The sequence below is a fragment of the Spea bombifrons genome, chromosome 12, assembly GCF_027358695.1.
Source record: "Spea bombifrons isolate aSpeBom1 chromosome 12, aSpeBom1.2.pri, whole genome shotgun sequence".
Lineage (NCBI taxonomy): Eukaryota > Metazoa > Chordata > Amphibia > Anura > Pelobatidae > Spea > Spea bombifrons.
In genome coordinates this window covers 10,422,131-10,434,904 of record NC_071098.1, presented here as the reverse complement: position 1 = coordinate 10,434,904, position 12,774 = coordinate 10,422,131, and the positions used below count along the sequence as shown (strand labels likewise).

At 44.2% G+C, this 12,774-nt stretch overlaps 1 protein-coding gene across 5 annotated transcripts in view; it reads right to left on the bottom strand.

The window, feature by feature from the left end:
- The window catches only part of SAMD11 (sterile alpha motif domain containing 11), a 75,013-nt gene that overhangs the window by 45,672 nt on the left and 16,567 nt on the right, over positions 1–12,774 (bottom strand). For all 5 annotated transcript variants that reach the window (XM_053452299.1, XM_053452300.1, XM_053452301.1 and 2 more), the window contains exon 3: positions 5,078–5,247. In XM_053452299.1, the coding sequence (XP_053308274.1) occupies positions 5,078–5,247 (170 nt within the window). The remainder of the gene's footprint in view (positions 1–5,077; positions 5,248–12,774) is intronic.

Here is a 12,774-nt window from a genome sequence, read left to right as displayed (position 1 = left end):
TACACCCATGACAGGTGCAGGAGGTCCGTTCTGCTTCTCTGCCTTTGTAGTTCCCCATTTTATTACAGAGGAACCCTGGTGTTTTCTGGACCATCAAAGTAAGGTTGTTAAAACGTGGCGTGCCCCCAACATTTCAGGCGTCCAAAGCGGGACCCCCGCGTTGGTGAGCGTGGTTAGAGGTCAGGTGGAGCTACAGACACTATTACCTAATACATTTAGTTACGTCCTTGTAAAGGGTGCGCGTGTTAAATAAAATCACACCGGGAAGGCGAGCAATCCGTGTGAAACTACCGAGCCGAAGACGCGTAGAGAACCGCCAACGTATAGCAGGTAAAAGATAGCTTTCAATAAGATAATCTGCAACTATCCCGCGTCGCTCCGAATCCCAGGCACCACTAATGTAAAACGTTTCAATCGTATCACACGCTTAGAATCATTTCTTATAGATAGTGGGGCCCGAGATAAATACAAGCAATCTAAAGAATACGTGGGTGCAATTTAAACGAGTTCAGTTCCTTAATTCTGCCCTAAGAGACTGAAAGCCGACTATTTAAAGGGTTAAATATCATTATATGGGCCATGGCCGAAACGGGTGTTAACACAGGTAACCCTAGATTACTCTCCACAAGGTTAGTGTATTTTCACGTTTACACACTGTACATACACATCATGTACCTCACAGCTGTACACGCACACACATGCATCATACATGTGCGGGGCCGTACACGTTTCCTGTGCATGTAGACACGGGTGAACGTTCCTTGCTCAGGAAGGACACATTTCTTCTTGTTTTGCAGACAGTAACCATTTCCTGACCAACGAACCTCAAGGTCTAGCAGACCTTCCGGTCGGTCTGGCAGCGGTCCAGCCGATCCGCCTGCTTCAGGAAGCTCAGTTTTTGCTGGTAAACACCAGAAAAAAAAAACACATTACTAGACCCAACGTCACAAGATTTAGGGATACTTTCTATTGATCTTTGCGTTAAGAACATTTTGAAATCAGAATTCCCACGGTGAGCGCATTACACGTGATTTGGAATAAATTTTCACATTTACGCTCTGTTTTAATCCATTCTTGTGGATTTTACACAATCGCAAAGAACATGAAATATAAGCCTGTTCATTGATTTTATTAATTCCCATAGAACTAAAGGAGTTAACAGATTCAGATTCCCGTAGGTATTGGATTTTAGCGCTCAGCTGTACCCCGCGCGCATGTTGCCCACGCACTACATAACGTCAATACCGTAGACAGTCATGTCATATACTATTTCGGGTGGTTTACAGGCTCGACTCCAGAAAAGGGTCATGGGGGCACATGGTGATGAGACGATCCTTTCTCTGAAATGAATCCGCCGCTATTCCAATAACTCAAGGTTTTAAGGAGACAGCGGGAGTCCCGTTATAGGAAACGTCTTTGTGAAAGCCGCAGAACGAAGAAGAACCGACACATGTGGCTTCCAAGATACGGCTACGTGGGACGGGAGCCTTTTATTTGCTCGGAAGCCATCCAGCCTAATTTATAACCTAGTTCACAAGGGGGTTAGTGGCTGCGCTCTCACGGATGTGTATGAAATATATAAAAGAAAGAAAAACACAATAGTGCAATATGTCTCAAAGCTTATTTTTGTTTGAAATGAAGGCCACAAAGGGCTACTCACATTTGGTAGGGGGTATTTATAACCTACTACCAGCTTTGTGTGCCCTTTTAGAGAGACGCCTGATGCTTCGGTGGCTTTAGGAGATCATTCGAAGCCGTCATTATGTAGATGTTTGCATATTCTTATTTTTATGTATTGAACACATAGGAGAAGCACCATAGATAATATCCACCCTACGCCTATGAACCGTGAATCACTCTTTTGTGTCAGATTTAGTAATTGCCCTTGGCCGACCATTCAGCACAAGGGCATTGATTGCTAATTAACAAAATGCCCATACCGCTATTTTATTTTGCTTTACAACCTGTTTGGACACGCTATTCTCCTATTTATGCACGCTGACCTTCTAATGACCTGCCGTACCGTCGATATCCCATGCATGCAAACGTTATCCTCTATTGACCTATTCCGTTAAGGGGGGGCCGTTTCGTAACGTTCAGCTTGTGTACTTGGTGGGGTAAAGGTAGGGCAAGGACAACAGACTTAGATACGAGAGCTCGTTGACGCCAGAGACCTTGTAAAAACCAATAACGTTTGCCGTAAGCTCCCTACTTGGCTTTAATTCATAGACCTTCGAGCCAGCTCTAAAATATTCGAGATTTGGAGAGAACGGATATATATTCCCGAACCCCTGGATTCTTTAATGTGCTGCTGGATATATATATACCGTAGTATGACAACCAATGTATACGCCTGCCACTGACCACGTTTCTGGAGTCAATCCCTGGGCTTCGAAACATTGCTTTTAATGATTGTATTATTATTATTGTTATTATTTGTTTTGAGATAATTTTTGGAGTGATGTCACTCATCTTTCTTCGGTCTCTGCAAACACGCAGAAAATGCCTTATTACTCAACTGTTCAATAGTCAAGTTGAAATTATGCTTTTCTCTGGAAACTGCAAAAAAACCTAAATTTTGCATCTTCAAAAAAAATCCATATAGTATTACTATACACGGCAGATCACTAATATCTCTGTTATTTTAACCCTCTCGCTTCCGTGTTTAGTAATAAATGGTTAAAAGAATAAATTGGTCTCAGAATTGCCAGCATTTAAACGGTGCATGCGATGTGCTGCCAAGAACCCCCCCCTTGTTCCTGTAATTGGTTTATATATTTTCCTGTCTCCTTTATTTTTCAAGAGGCAGTAAAGTGGCAGCTCAGACACTTAAAGCTTTAACCCCGGCGGATCACATTAAAGAAGGCTGGGTACGAGGGAGATGAAAACCAAAGGTTAGAGTGAAGGGGCAGATGCTTTAGGTTGGTCCGGGCTCCATCTGTTCCGTCTGGCAGGAATGAGAGAGAGAGAGAGAGGGTTATCAGGTGGCACCCAGACTGATCTTAAACCGGACCAATGCGCTAGCCGGACAGCGTCTAAATGACTCCAATATTCCCTATTCCACCAAAATAAACCATATTTGCAGCCGAAGACAGTGCCGGGTATCTGAGTAATAATCACAGCCTGAGCGTATTGAGTAACGTGCATGCGCGCCCCAACGATGGTACAAATAGGCACAGTGGTGATTTAGGATCAAACACCTATATATTTGTAGCTTATGCCTCCAGGATCACCTAAACATGAGCACGCGTGTGAATCCATGGCGGCCTGGTGGATCTCACACGGACAGCTAATGGGAAACTAGCGGGGAGAGGTGGTATAAGTTTGCCATCAGGTGAACAACCCCCCGTGTGGAATATGTGCGCTTTATTGGTATTTTTCCTACTGATTTTTGCCACCAACCTGAAAAAACCTCTTGATTGCGACAGAGAGGTCTACAAAACACAACAGCAGCGCTCTTCTGACTACCAGTCAAAATGAGTTGCCAAGCAAAGCACGATAAGTCGTCCGTGCCCTACCCGTTATGTGGACGCTGTTTTGTACTTTGTGTACTAAATGTGTTATTTGGCAATGCCTCGGAGTCCCACAGACCCCTCCGTGAGCCAATTTATTTGATTATACTTCATTTGCCAAGACCTGTGTAATTCCATAATACAAAAGGCGGTCAGATCTCATCTCCAGATCTTTCATCGATATGGAGTTACATATAAACACACAGACCTCGCAAAGGTGCTCGATTACCAACCGGGGCAAATACGTTGTAAAAAATCTAAACCGAGGGTCTCCAGCTGCTAGCCCTAAAGATACCGGAGCAACTCAAAGGGCCAGCGTGTCTGGAAGACATTCGCACACAAACAATCGTTACACTGTAACACAAATAAATAAATATAAATAATTCAAACATTAATGATATTTAAAGTACATCCTTATTCCATAAAAAATATGGCGCCCAGTATACCTCTTTCAGTTTGGATAACTTATACAGAGTTAATAACACGTTACCACGCCAGCTAGTTCTACCGGGCACTCTTCTCCGTGCGCGCATGTTAATGACGCACCGCTATCCTCAATAGGCAGAGTTTACGGAAAAAAAAGGTGTGTATGTTAGCGTGAATTAAGAGCCGCGAGCTACCGTTCTCGCCAAAATATACGATGCCCGTGATTTAAGTTTAAATCCATTTGGCAAATTTACGGGAAGTTGGGTAAAGGTTTTATTATAGGCCGCACATAATTTTTATGGGCGATAAATACAAGAAAACGCGAAGCTGATATTCATTCCAGCGCAGCTCCTGCACTCACGCGGGAATAGCCTCAGTAGCTGGCACATTAAGGATTGCTAATGTATGGAGTGTGAGTGCGCACACCCAGTAGGCGATGTTAAGATCTAAGTTACCGCAATGTGTGGTCCTGTCTCGCTTCTTCCAAGGCCGTGTGCCAAATTCTAACCCCACAGGCAGTTGCTACATCGCTTCCCAAGCAACTGAAACGGGCACCGAGCCTTTAGTCTGTGATCTGCAGCTAAGTATCCTCTGCCGCACACATAAACCCGCTAAAAGGTGCGCTAACTTCGCGGCACGCTCGCTAATTAAAAGTTGACTTTTAATTTGTTGATTCCAAACTGTATTACATTTGCGGCTGACTTAACCATTGAACGTTAAACCGCCCTCCTTCAGTATTTTTGTATTATTTTTTATACCAGGTGCAATCTGGTGTCTGTGCCGTAACCAATCTCACGAGGTTAGGATGGGTTAAACTTGTGTTCTTGCACGCTTTGGTCACATGCCGCAAGAAACGTGCAGTTTCAGACGTTTATACCAATTTATTTCACTCTCTCCTTCCCTGAAGAATTAGCAGAAGCCTGCTCGCCGCTTGGCGTTCCCCGTTTCATGCTGGGACGAGATCAGCGAGAGCGGCAGGTGCTGTCCGAGAGGCATCCACGGATCCGGTTTCCACGAAAATGTTGCCAGCGCGAGAGGGAGGGGTCGGCCAAAATGAGCCCACACATGATGGCTTTTCAAAGCCGTTACCCCCGGGCGCTGGGAGCTCGTTAAACAGAGTGTCTCGTTAGGACACGTACCTTCTTTTCATGATACTGATGTGCAGATCCTCTTCCAGTTTCACAGAATGGTGCTCTCCATTCCCTTTGGGACTTTCCTCCCCCGTGGAGAACACTGTACAAGGCTCCTTTTTAGGGATCCGGCTAGGAGGGAGAGGGATGGTGCGTTTCTCAGCGAGGCGGCCTCGGTTCTGTGTGGAGAAGAAGCGGAGATTCTGAGCTGAAGTTTTTCCGTAGCAATATTTACACAGCACATGCACTCAGCGGGCAAATCTAGAACAAGCCGTCGCAGTAAGTTAATGCAGAACGTATCCTACAGGTCCTAGCTCAGAAAGAATACATCGTTCACATCGCGCCACGTCCATTCACACTTCTACACATCTTTAACTAATGTTAAGTTCTTAATATTCTGAGCAAGCCATCCCTCCCATTCCAGAGTTACAGGCAAATCTCTCAGATAAGTTCACGGAAGTACAACCAGTCGGCAGCACGGGGACAACTCGCCAGCACCCGCTGAGATCAGTCGGACTTTCCGCACAAGCAGCTTTTATAAATCCGCTATTAGTATGCACCAAATAACGTCGCTGGGCTTATAGCCCTGTGGTTTGTTTTTTTTCAACTCAGAGCAGCGTTTCCTTCCTCACTACTGCGTCATCCACAACGCTAGATGCGGAGATACGTTGTCTACGTCAGGGCTGGAGAAATCCCAGGTAGCCGTGGCTCCTAGATCTGGTTCCTAGGACTTTCTGGTTGCCTAAAATGATAGAGTTTGCTCCGTCTGGCTCCTACCTTTTACAGAGATGTGTCCAGCCCTGATCTCATTGTTTTTTTTGTCAAAATCTTTCAATATAATAAAACTGAATGAGTATGTATGCGTCGGTAAAATCTCCACCGAGACTGGGTAATGTGCTGTATTTTGTAACATTGTTTCCGTAGAGGACATTCCCGGCCATCCTTGGCTTTATACAAATTAAGCCTTCAGAACGGAGAAGACCTGTCCTACCTTTAGGGCAAAGAGTCAGCCGGGAACAGGGGTCTCCAACCCTACATTTAACGGCCTCCGCGATACGTATCCTAGCGGATATTAGTAGCTTCCACCGGCATCGATGGATATTGCAACATAAAAATAAATAATAACCAGAAACGAGAGATAACAGAAAAAAGTACCGTGGCGCAGACAAAAGCTGTGGTTTATGATCGGGGGAAGACATAAGAAGGGTTTTCCGTGATTGAATGCGCATCAGAGGGAAAAGATAGCGACTAGCTCATAAAAACCCTTTATGGCCATTAAGGTGCTGTGGGGCAGTTAGCAGCAGCGATAGAGCGTCCAGAGACTTGTGATTAATAACTAGAAAAGATATGCAGCCGTGTAGCCGCCGCATTTACATGGAAACATACTACTCTCCGCTGCATACATCAGGGTTGCGGTTCTACCGCTCGCCCGCATGGGTTTGGCTGGATGGGGATCATAAGAGTTGCCTACCTACTGCTTAGGGGCGAGTTGCCCAAATCTGATGTTCATCCGGCGACTAATACGCTCCAAACCGAGACGGTCTATGGCAGGCAGGTACACTAATTTACTGATTTGCCTCTTTTTGTCACCAGATGACATTTTCTGCCACATTTGAACATCAGCCACAAGTAAAATCCATGTAACTTTAGCGAAAATTATATTAAAATATATAGATTTTTTACAATATAGACTCTTAATATCTACTTAGAATCTAAAATGTACCTTTAATAATCTCTCTGCAAAAAAAAAAAAAAAATCTAATTAATGATATCCTTAAGCACTCATAACATTTATTGAATTTTAAACTAGACATTATAAAATATGTAACTGATTGAAATATATAATGAATACATTACGGGGAAAAAGGTACATTTAGAAGAATATAGGTTTTGCGGGAGGCCGATATGTTTTGCAAAACAAAATATACATGTAAAAGACACTCTTAATCTTTTAACGGCAAGAATAGCGGGCGGCAGATTAAAATTCTAATCACGGGGTAAAATAAATCCATAGAACAGACAGGAATTTGTCTGTATAGCTTAGCATGCGCCTCTAAGGGGTGAGAGCAGCTTGCGGAAGGGGAATGAGATTGTCTCTGGGTGTTTACCGCTGGAGCCGAAGTTTATATGTATTACGAAGCCCCCCCAGCTCCCTGGGTTGCAGGAGGAGGTCAAAACAGCTGTATCCCCAGCTGTGACATCTGGAGCTGGGCTGATATGGAAAGGTTCCCCAGTCAGGGCTCGTCAGGCTTTAATTGATCCCAGCGCTGCGCGTCCCTCATCGGCACCAAGCTGTGAAGAGCGTGCGGAAGCGAAGAAAGGAAAAATAACAAGCGAAGCACAGCTCCTCGGTTAACCCCGGGCGTGCCGGAAAACCCCGGAGAGGATTCTGAGCCCAGAGACGCATTGCTCCTACGCAATTGGGCTTTAAAATGAATACATTAAATGGAAATGTTACTATCTATCCACAGCCCCCTGTAAGGGAATACCCCTTCACCAAAAAGATGAAGTACTGGGGGGGTCAACAGTACAGATCGCAACAAAATATCGGATAGGCACGCACACAACACTGGAAATATTATACTGTAGGCGAAACGCACCGGGGTAGGCAAAATTAGGCTTTGTGCTGGCCATTTGACCAAATCCGCTAAATAGATATAAACATACGCGTTCACAAGCCTTGTCATAGCGGCGTCTGCATACAAACGCCTTTTCTAAAGCACTGCAGAACTGGCGAACATGTTTAAGCGGTGGGTCACATAACAATTTGGATTTAGGGAAACAAGAGGTTTAGCTGGTCCTGCTCGAGCAAGCTACCCCTGCTTTAAGGGATGCTTGAAAAGCATTAACAAAGTCATTATTTCTGGCTATTATTCCCACTAAACCTTTGGCAGTGGTTCCCTCTGTTCCGTATACTGTACAGACGCTCTCTAATTCCCCCCCACAACAATTTTAGATCCAGCGGAGATTGGGTTAAGCCTACCGCCTTGTGGTTCTAAGAGGTCCCCTGCATTTACTTAGGAAATTCAGCCCTTGGGTGAGATTAAAAGAAAAAAGTCCCCCTGTAACCAGCAGCGGGAGACCAGAAATTATAACCTTTTCCATATGTGACGGAAATCCTGCCATCTAGACGGTGAACCCTCGGCACCCCAGCTCCCCATCCCACCCTGTACTTTCTCTCGCAGATAATAAATAATGGTTTCCTCCTTATGAAAGCCGCCACTAAGTATTTTCATACGTAATAAAAAAAACGGGAATATATTGTTTTTCACCATGCACGTTGAACGGCAATGGGAAATAACACCGGAAAAAAATCTTAGCCGCCGGGCAGGATAGCGGAAGACACGGCCGCGCGCCCACACATAGCGGCCGGCAGATGCCCAAGAGATGAGGCAATACCGGACAATTTTTTCACCTATAAGATATAAATGGCTGAATTATGGCCTTTTCTTTTCTATTATCAAACCCCTTAGTCCTAGGCAAAGATAGTTTCATTACCTTAACCCTTTATTTTCCGGCTTTATCCATGTACCCAAAGATTTAAAAACTTGAATGTTTATTTTTGAGTACGATGGCCACTCGTCATCATATTAAAGTGTGTTGGAGGCAAATTCTACTTGTAATTTATACATTAGAAAAGCGGTTGAAAAGGGACCCAATGTATCAATCCAAGCCATGAATAGGGATTGCCCATTAACCCCCTGCATTGTTTCTGGACTTTTGAGGTCTCTGTCTGGGGGGCAGGCAGGACTCCGGGAGGCCGCAGATGTGCCTCTGAAGAAGCGTCTGACCTAGTAGTCGCCTGCGGAGCCTGCAGGCCCTGGCTCAAACATCAGAAACCAAACAAAAGCTAAGCAAACAAGCCTCTCCTTCAGAAAGAAAGCCGACAGCTCGGCCCGGCAAACAGTAACCTCGCTGCTCCATTATAGTCACATGCCGAATAACACAATGTGTGCGCGTCTCCCTGACCTCTCCAATTAGGAGCTCGGGCAGAGACTGCGACATTCAGCGCCAACAGGACCACAATGAACCTTCCCACCTTGCTGGAGACCAGCGCTCCCAAATTCTAGCACATTAACCCTTCCATGCTTTTCGTCTCTCTATAAAAAGGTGAACGCCATACAACAAATAGAAGCTTGAGATATATATATATTTTTTTTTATTTATATGTATGTGTGGTGAAGGGAATGTTGTTTCAATATTCTAATTATTTGGTGGTAAAAATGAATAGCTGTGCCGAAATTGTGCAGAAAAGCAGCCAATAACGAATTTTTATACTTGCAGAATTTGCAAGAGTTAAATGGGTTACTTGAAAGAGCGTTTCTATTTTCCCTAAAGCACACATAAAATAATTTTATGGAATAAGTGATTTAATATGAATATGTGTATATATACGGCATCGTTATCCATCCATGTAGGGGAGTTCAGGGTTCTCACCAAGCCGCTTTAGTTGCGTTGGGAACCAGTGTTCCTTTTTGCGCCAATTTTGGGTTTTAAACACGCATCACTGATTGTTATGAAAAGCATCATTTAGTTAGTAAGGGCCTGTCCTCGTCTACCCCTCCTCCATCCAATAAACCTTTTATCTGCTCTGATAAAATGGAAGGTTTGCCTGATACACCTGGGGGATTTTTCCTGCAAATTACATTACTTTATTTGCTCAATTGGGCCACAAATTGATTTTCCTGTGCAAATAATGAACATTTATGGTTATTTTCCCAGCAGACTGCTTTATTTTCAGTGTGACGGGAGGCAGTGAGTAATGTCTTGCCCTTATCGTCTGTCCTTCTCCTTAGTGCCTTTCAGATGGTGTGAAATGACAGCTCGTGGGTCATCCCACAAATAGCCCGCCTGGCTTCCCATAACATAAACCCGCTTCCTTTTCTTAAAGGTTCAGGCTTTAGGAGCTCGCAGAATAGCCAAAACCGCGTCTAGGATTATTACCTAGTCCTATCGGGAAGAGGCACGAGAACAACCGTCTATCAATGCCATATTATACGTGTGTTCCACAGCCAATCAGTGACTGCTCTTGTGTCATGTGATTCATTACACAATCCCAACAAAATTCTGACAAGACAAACGTTTAAGTGATTAAAGACTTATTTCTGCAAAGAGTTTGGGCATTCAACGACACCAAGAATGGTGTTACTAATGCAGCAGTTACTTATAAAAGTTACAGCAAACTATATGGGTCAACATCTTTAAGGACTAATCAAAGTCCAGTAGCCAACCTCTAGAATCCAGACTAACTACTAACTCAGATTTGGAAAGCAAACTACATAATTTCTGAAGAAGGGTCCATAGTCCTTTTAAGTAGTCACAGATGCTGATCCCTGCCGGCTGCCCTCAGTGACCTCTGACCTGTTGTAAACATTGACGAAGAAACCACTACTGTGATGACAAATTCACCTCCAGGCTGCTGCTGAGGGTCTGAGCCGGGTCAGGAGCTGCGCTGTGTCAGAGCGGACCTACCGGAGATCACGGGGTGTTTAATGTCACACGATTGTAATACCGTGTACATTGCTTCGTAATACTAAAGTTGGATAAAGAACATTTGTTTATGTTGCTATAGACATATATTGTTTAAAAAAGGTAAAAGTGAAAAAGAGTACCCGACAATGCCCATTACACACACTGCAGGCACCTGTACGGTCGGCGACCAATTCAGTAAGGAGCCAATGAAGCGAGCATCGAAGAGGTCCGTTAGTTGGCTTTTTTGTTGAATCTCTTAAGATAGAGTAAGCCTTACTGATGATATTGAAAGTTTGCATTAACAAAAAAAAATTGCTGTCTTAAAAAGCGGCCCCAACGCAGAAGACGTACTAGGAACCAGCTTTGTACTCTCTAATTAGCAATGGCTTTTGAGAGAGCCTGCAGCAGTTTTGAAGGTCACTCCTGCAGGTACGGAAATGAACCTTCTCAACGCTGGCAAGGCGTAGCTCTACGCTTGCCATGCAGCTAAGGGGATCTCTTCTCTATTCATGTTTATTATTGAAGTAAAAGAATGTGGCACAAAAAACAAGGCGCATCTCCAAAAATAACCTATTCCATAAAATATCATGACAGAAGTTATTTTATGACACGGCAGCCAAACAACCCTTACAAGGTAAGAAAGAGTCGTCACTGGTGAAGGAGTGAGGACGCGCTTTCGCCCACATCCTCGAGAGAAGAGGCGACTTCCTCGGCTATGATAACTATTCCAGGGTGTTAATCCGGTCGGAAGAACTACATTAACACTATCTTTTATCATAAAGTCCCCGGAATCAATCAAATTCATCTCGGATTCATAATATTTTGCCACAATACCATAAGACATGGCTGGACATTTTTTCCCCCTAAAGTCGGCATTGGCAGTGAAACAGTTACAGAAAACAAAAATACTCTCTGCACGGAAAAAAAAAGCAGATGTTCGTAAACAAAGAAAGTGGTTATCGCGACCTCCGGGTCTGCGGTATTTCCCTACTCGAATGTGGTATGCGTGTCGAAGAGCGCCTACGAGTATGAGAGGGAGCTTGTAGGTGAATGCAAATGAAAGCCAAGGAGGCAGATCGTTGGGTTTGGGAGATTCTCTGACGTCGTGTCTTCCGGACGGCACTTATGAAACCACACACTCCGCCATCTATGCGAGACGTTATAAAGAGGAACTGTGTCTCGGGCCCAGCTAGTAATGGCTTCTTGGAAATTGTACAGTCCCAAATCCTTATATTTACCATTTTCACCAAATCCAGAACCTGTAAAATGCTTTTTTTTATAGCAGGATTGAGACAGTTTTGTAGGTAACTTGCCCGTCAAGGTGTTGGTACGTCGTGTCTAAACCTGGGGTGGTCGGGCACAGGGGGCTATTGCCTAACCCACCCCGGCCTGTCCAAACTTCTTGAAACTCTTGAGGATTTGGGAAGGCAGTGCGGCTGCAAAATGTGACGACCCCGCGGTAATATCACAAGTAGCTATAAGGAAGTGCTCCAGGCAAGGCAAAGGTGTGAGATGTGATAATAGAGTGATGATGTTTGAGTTTGAGTGTGTATGTGTTAGCGTGACATTGTGTGTGCTACTGTGTATATTTAGTTACTAGGAAGGGGGCACAACGGGCTGGGGGGGTACTTGGGTTTACTTGCCCCCGAGACCAGAAGGCGCTAGTCCTACCCTGGGCCCTGAGTCCTATTTATTTAGTTCATTGGTTTTAGCCTACCGTTGCTGATGGATCATTAGTGTATATTAATAACAATAGTATATCAACGTGCCTGTTAAAGTTCACCAGCTTTGCTATCCTCATGGTAGGTCATTTAGGGTACACATGGAACTCTCGCAAATTAAAACAGTTTCAAACCCATTAAATCGCCGACAATTGTAGCGGAGGATATAGACTAGACGCAACGTGACATTTAGCTATGAGGAGCATGAAATGCGGGAATATTAAACGCATAATACTAATGAACCACTGTTTGTATAAAATGCAAAGAGGTGACCATAGCGCACTGATGTATTTCCAAGCTGCAACCACAAAAGATCAGGAAATGATTCAATTCTCCAAGGGTACGGAGGAAAGATCCCAGATGTCCTTCTGCATTAAGCTTTCACCTTTTTCAGTGCTGTGAATTAGTTCCAGTGGCAGTTACAGCACAAGAACCCAAAACGTAGACAGGTTAATGGCTTCCCAAAGACGGAGATATATGGCAACACAGATAAAAGGAGATTCTTTACCGATC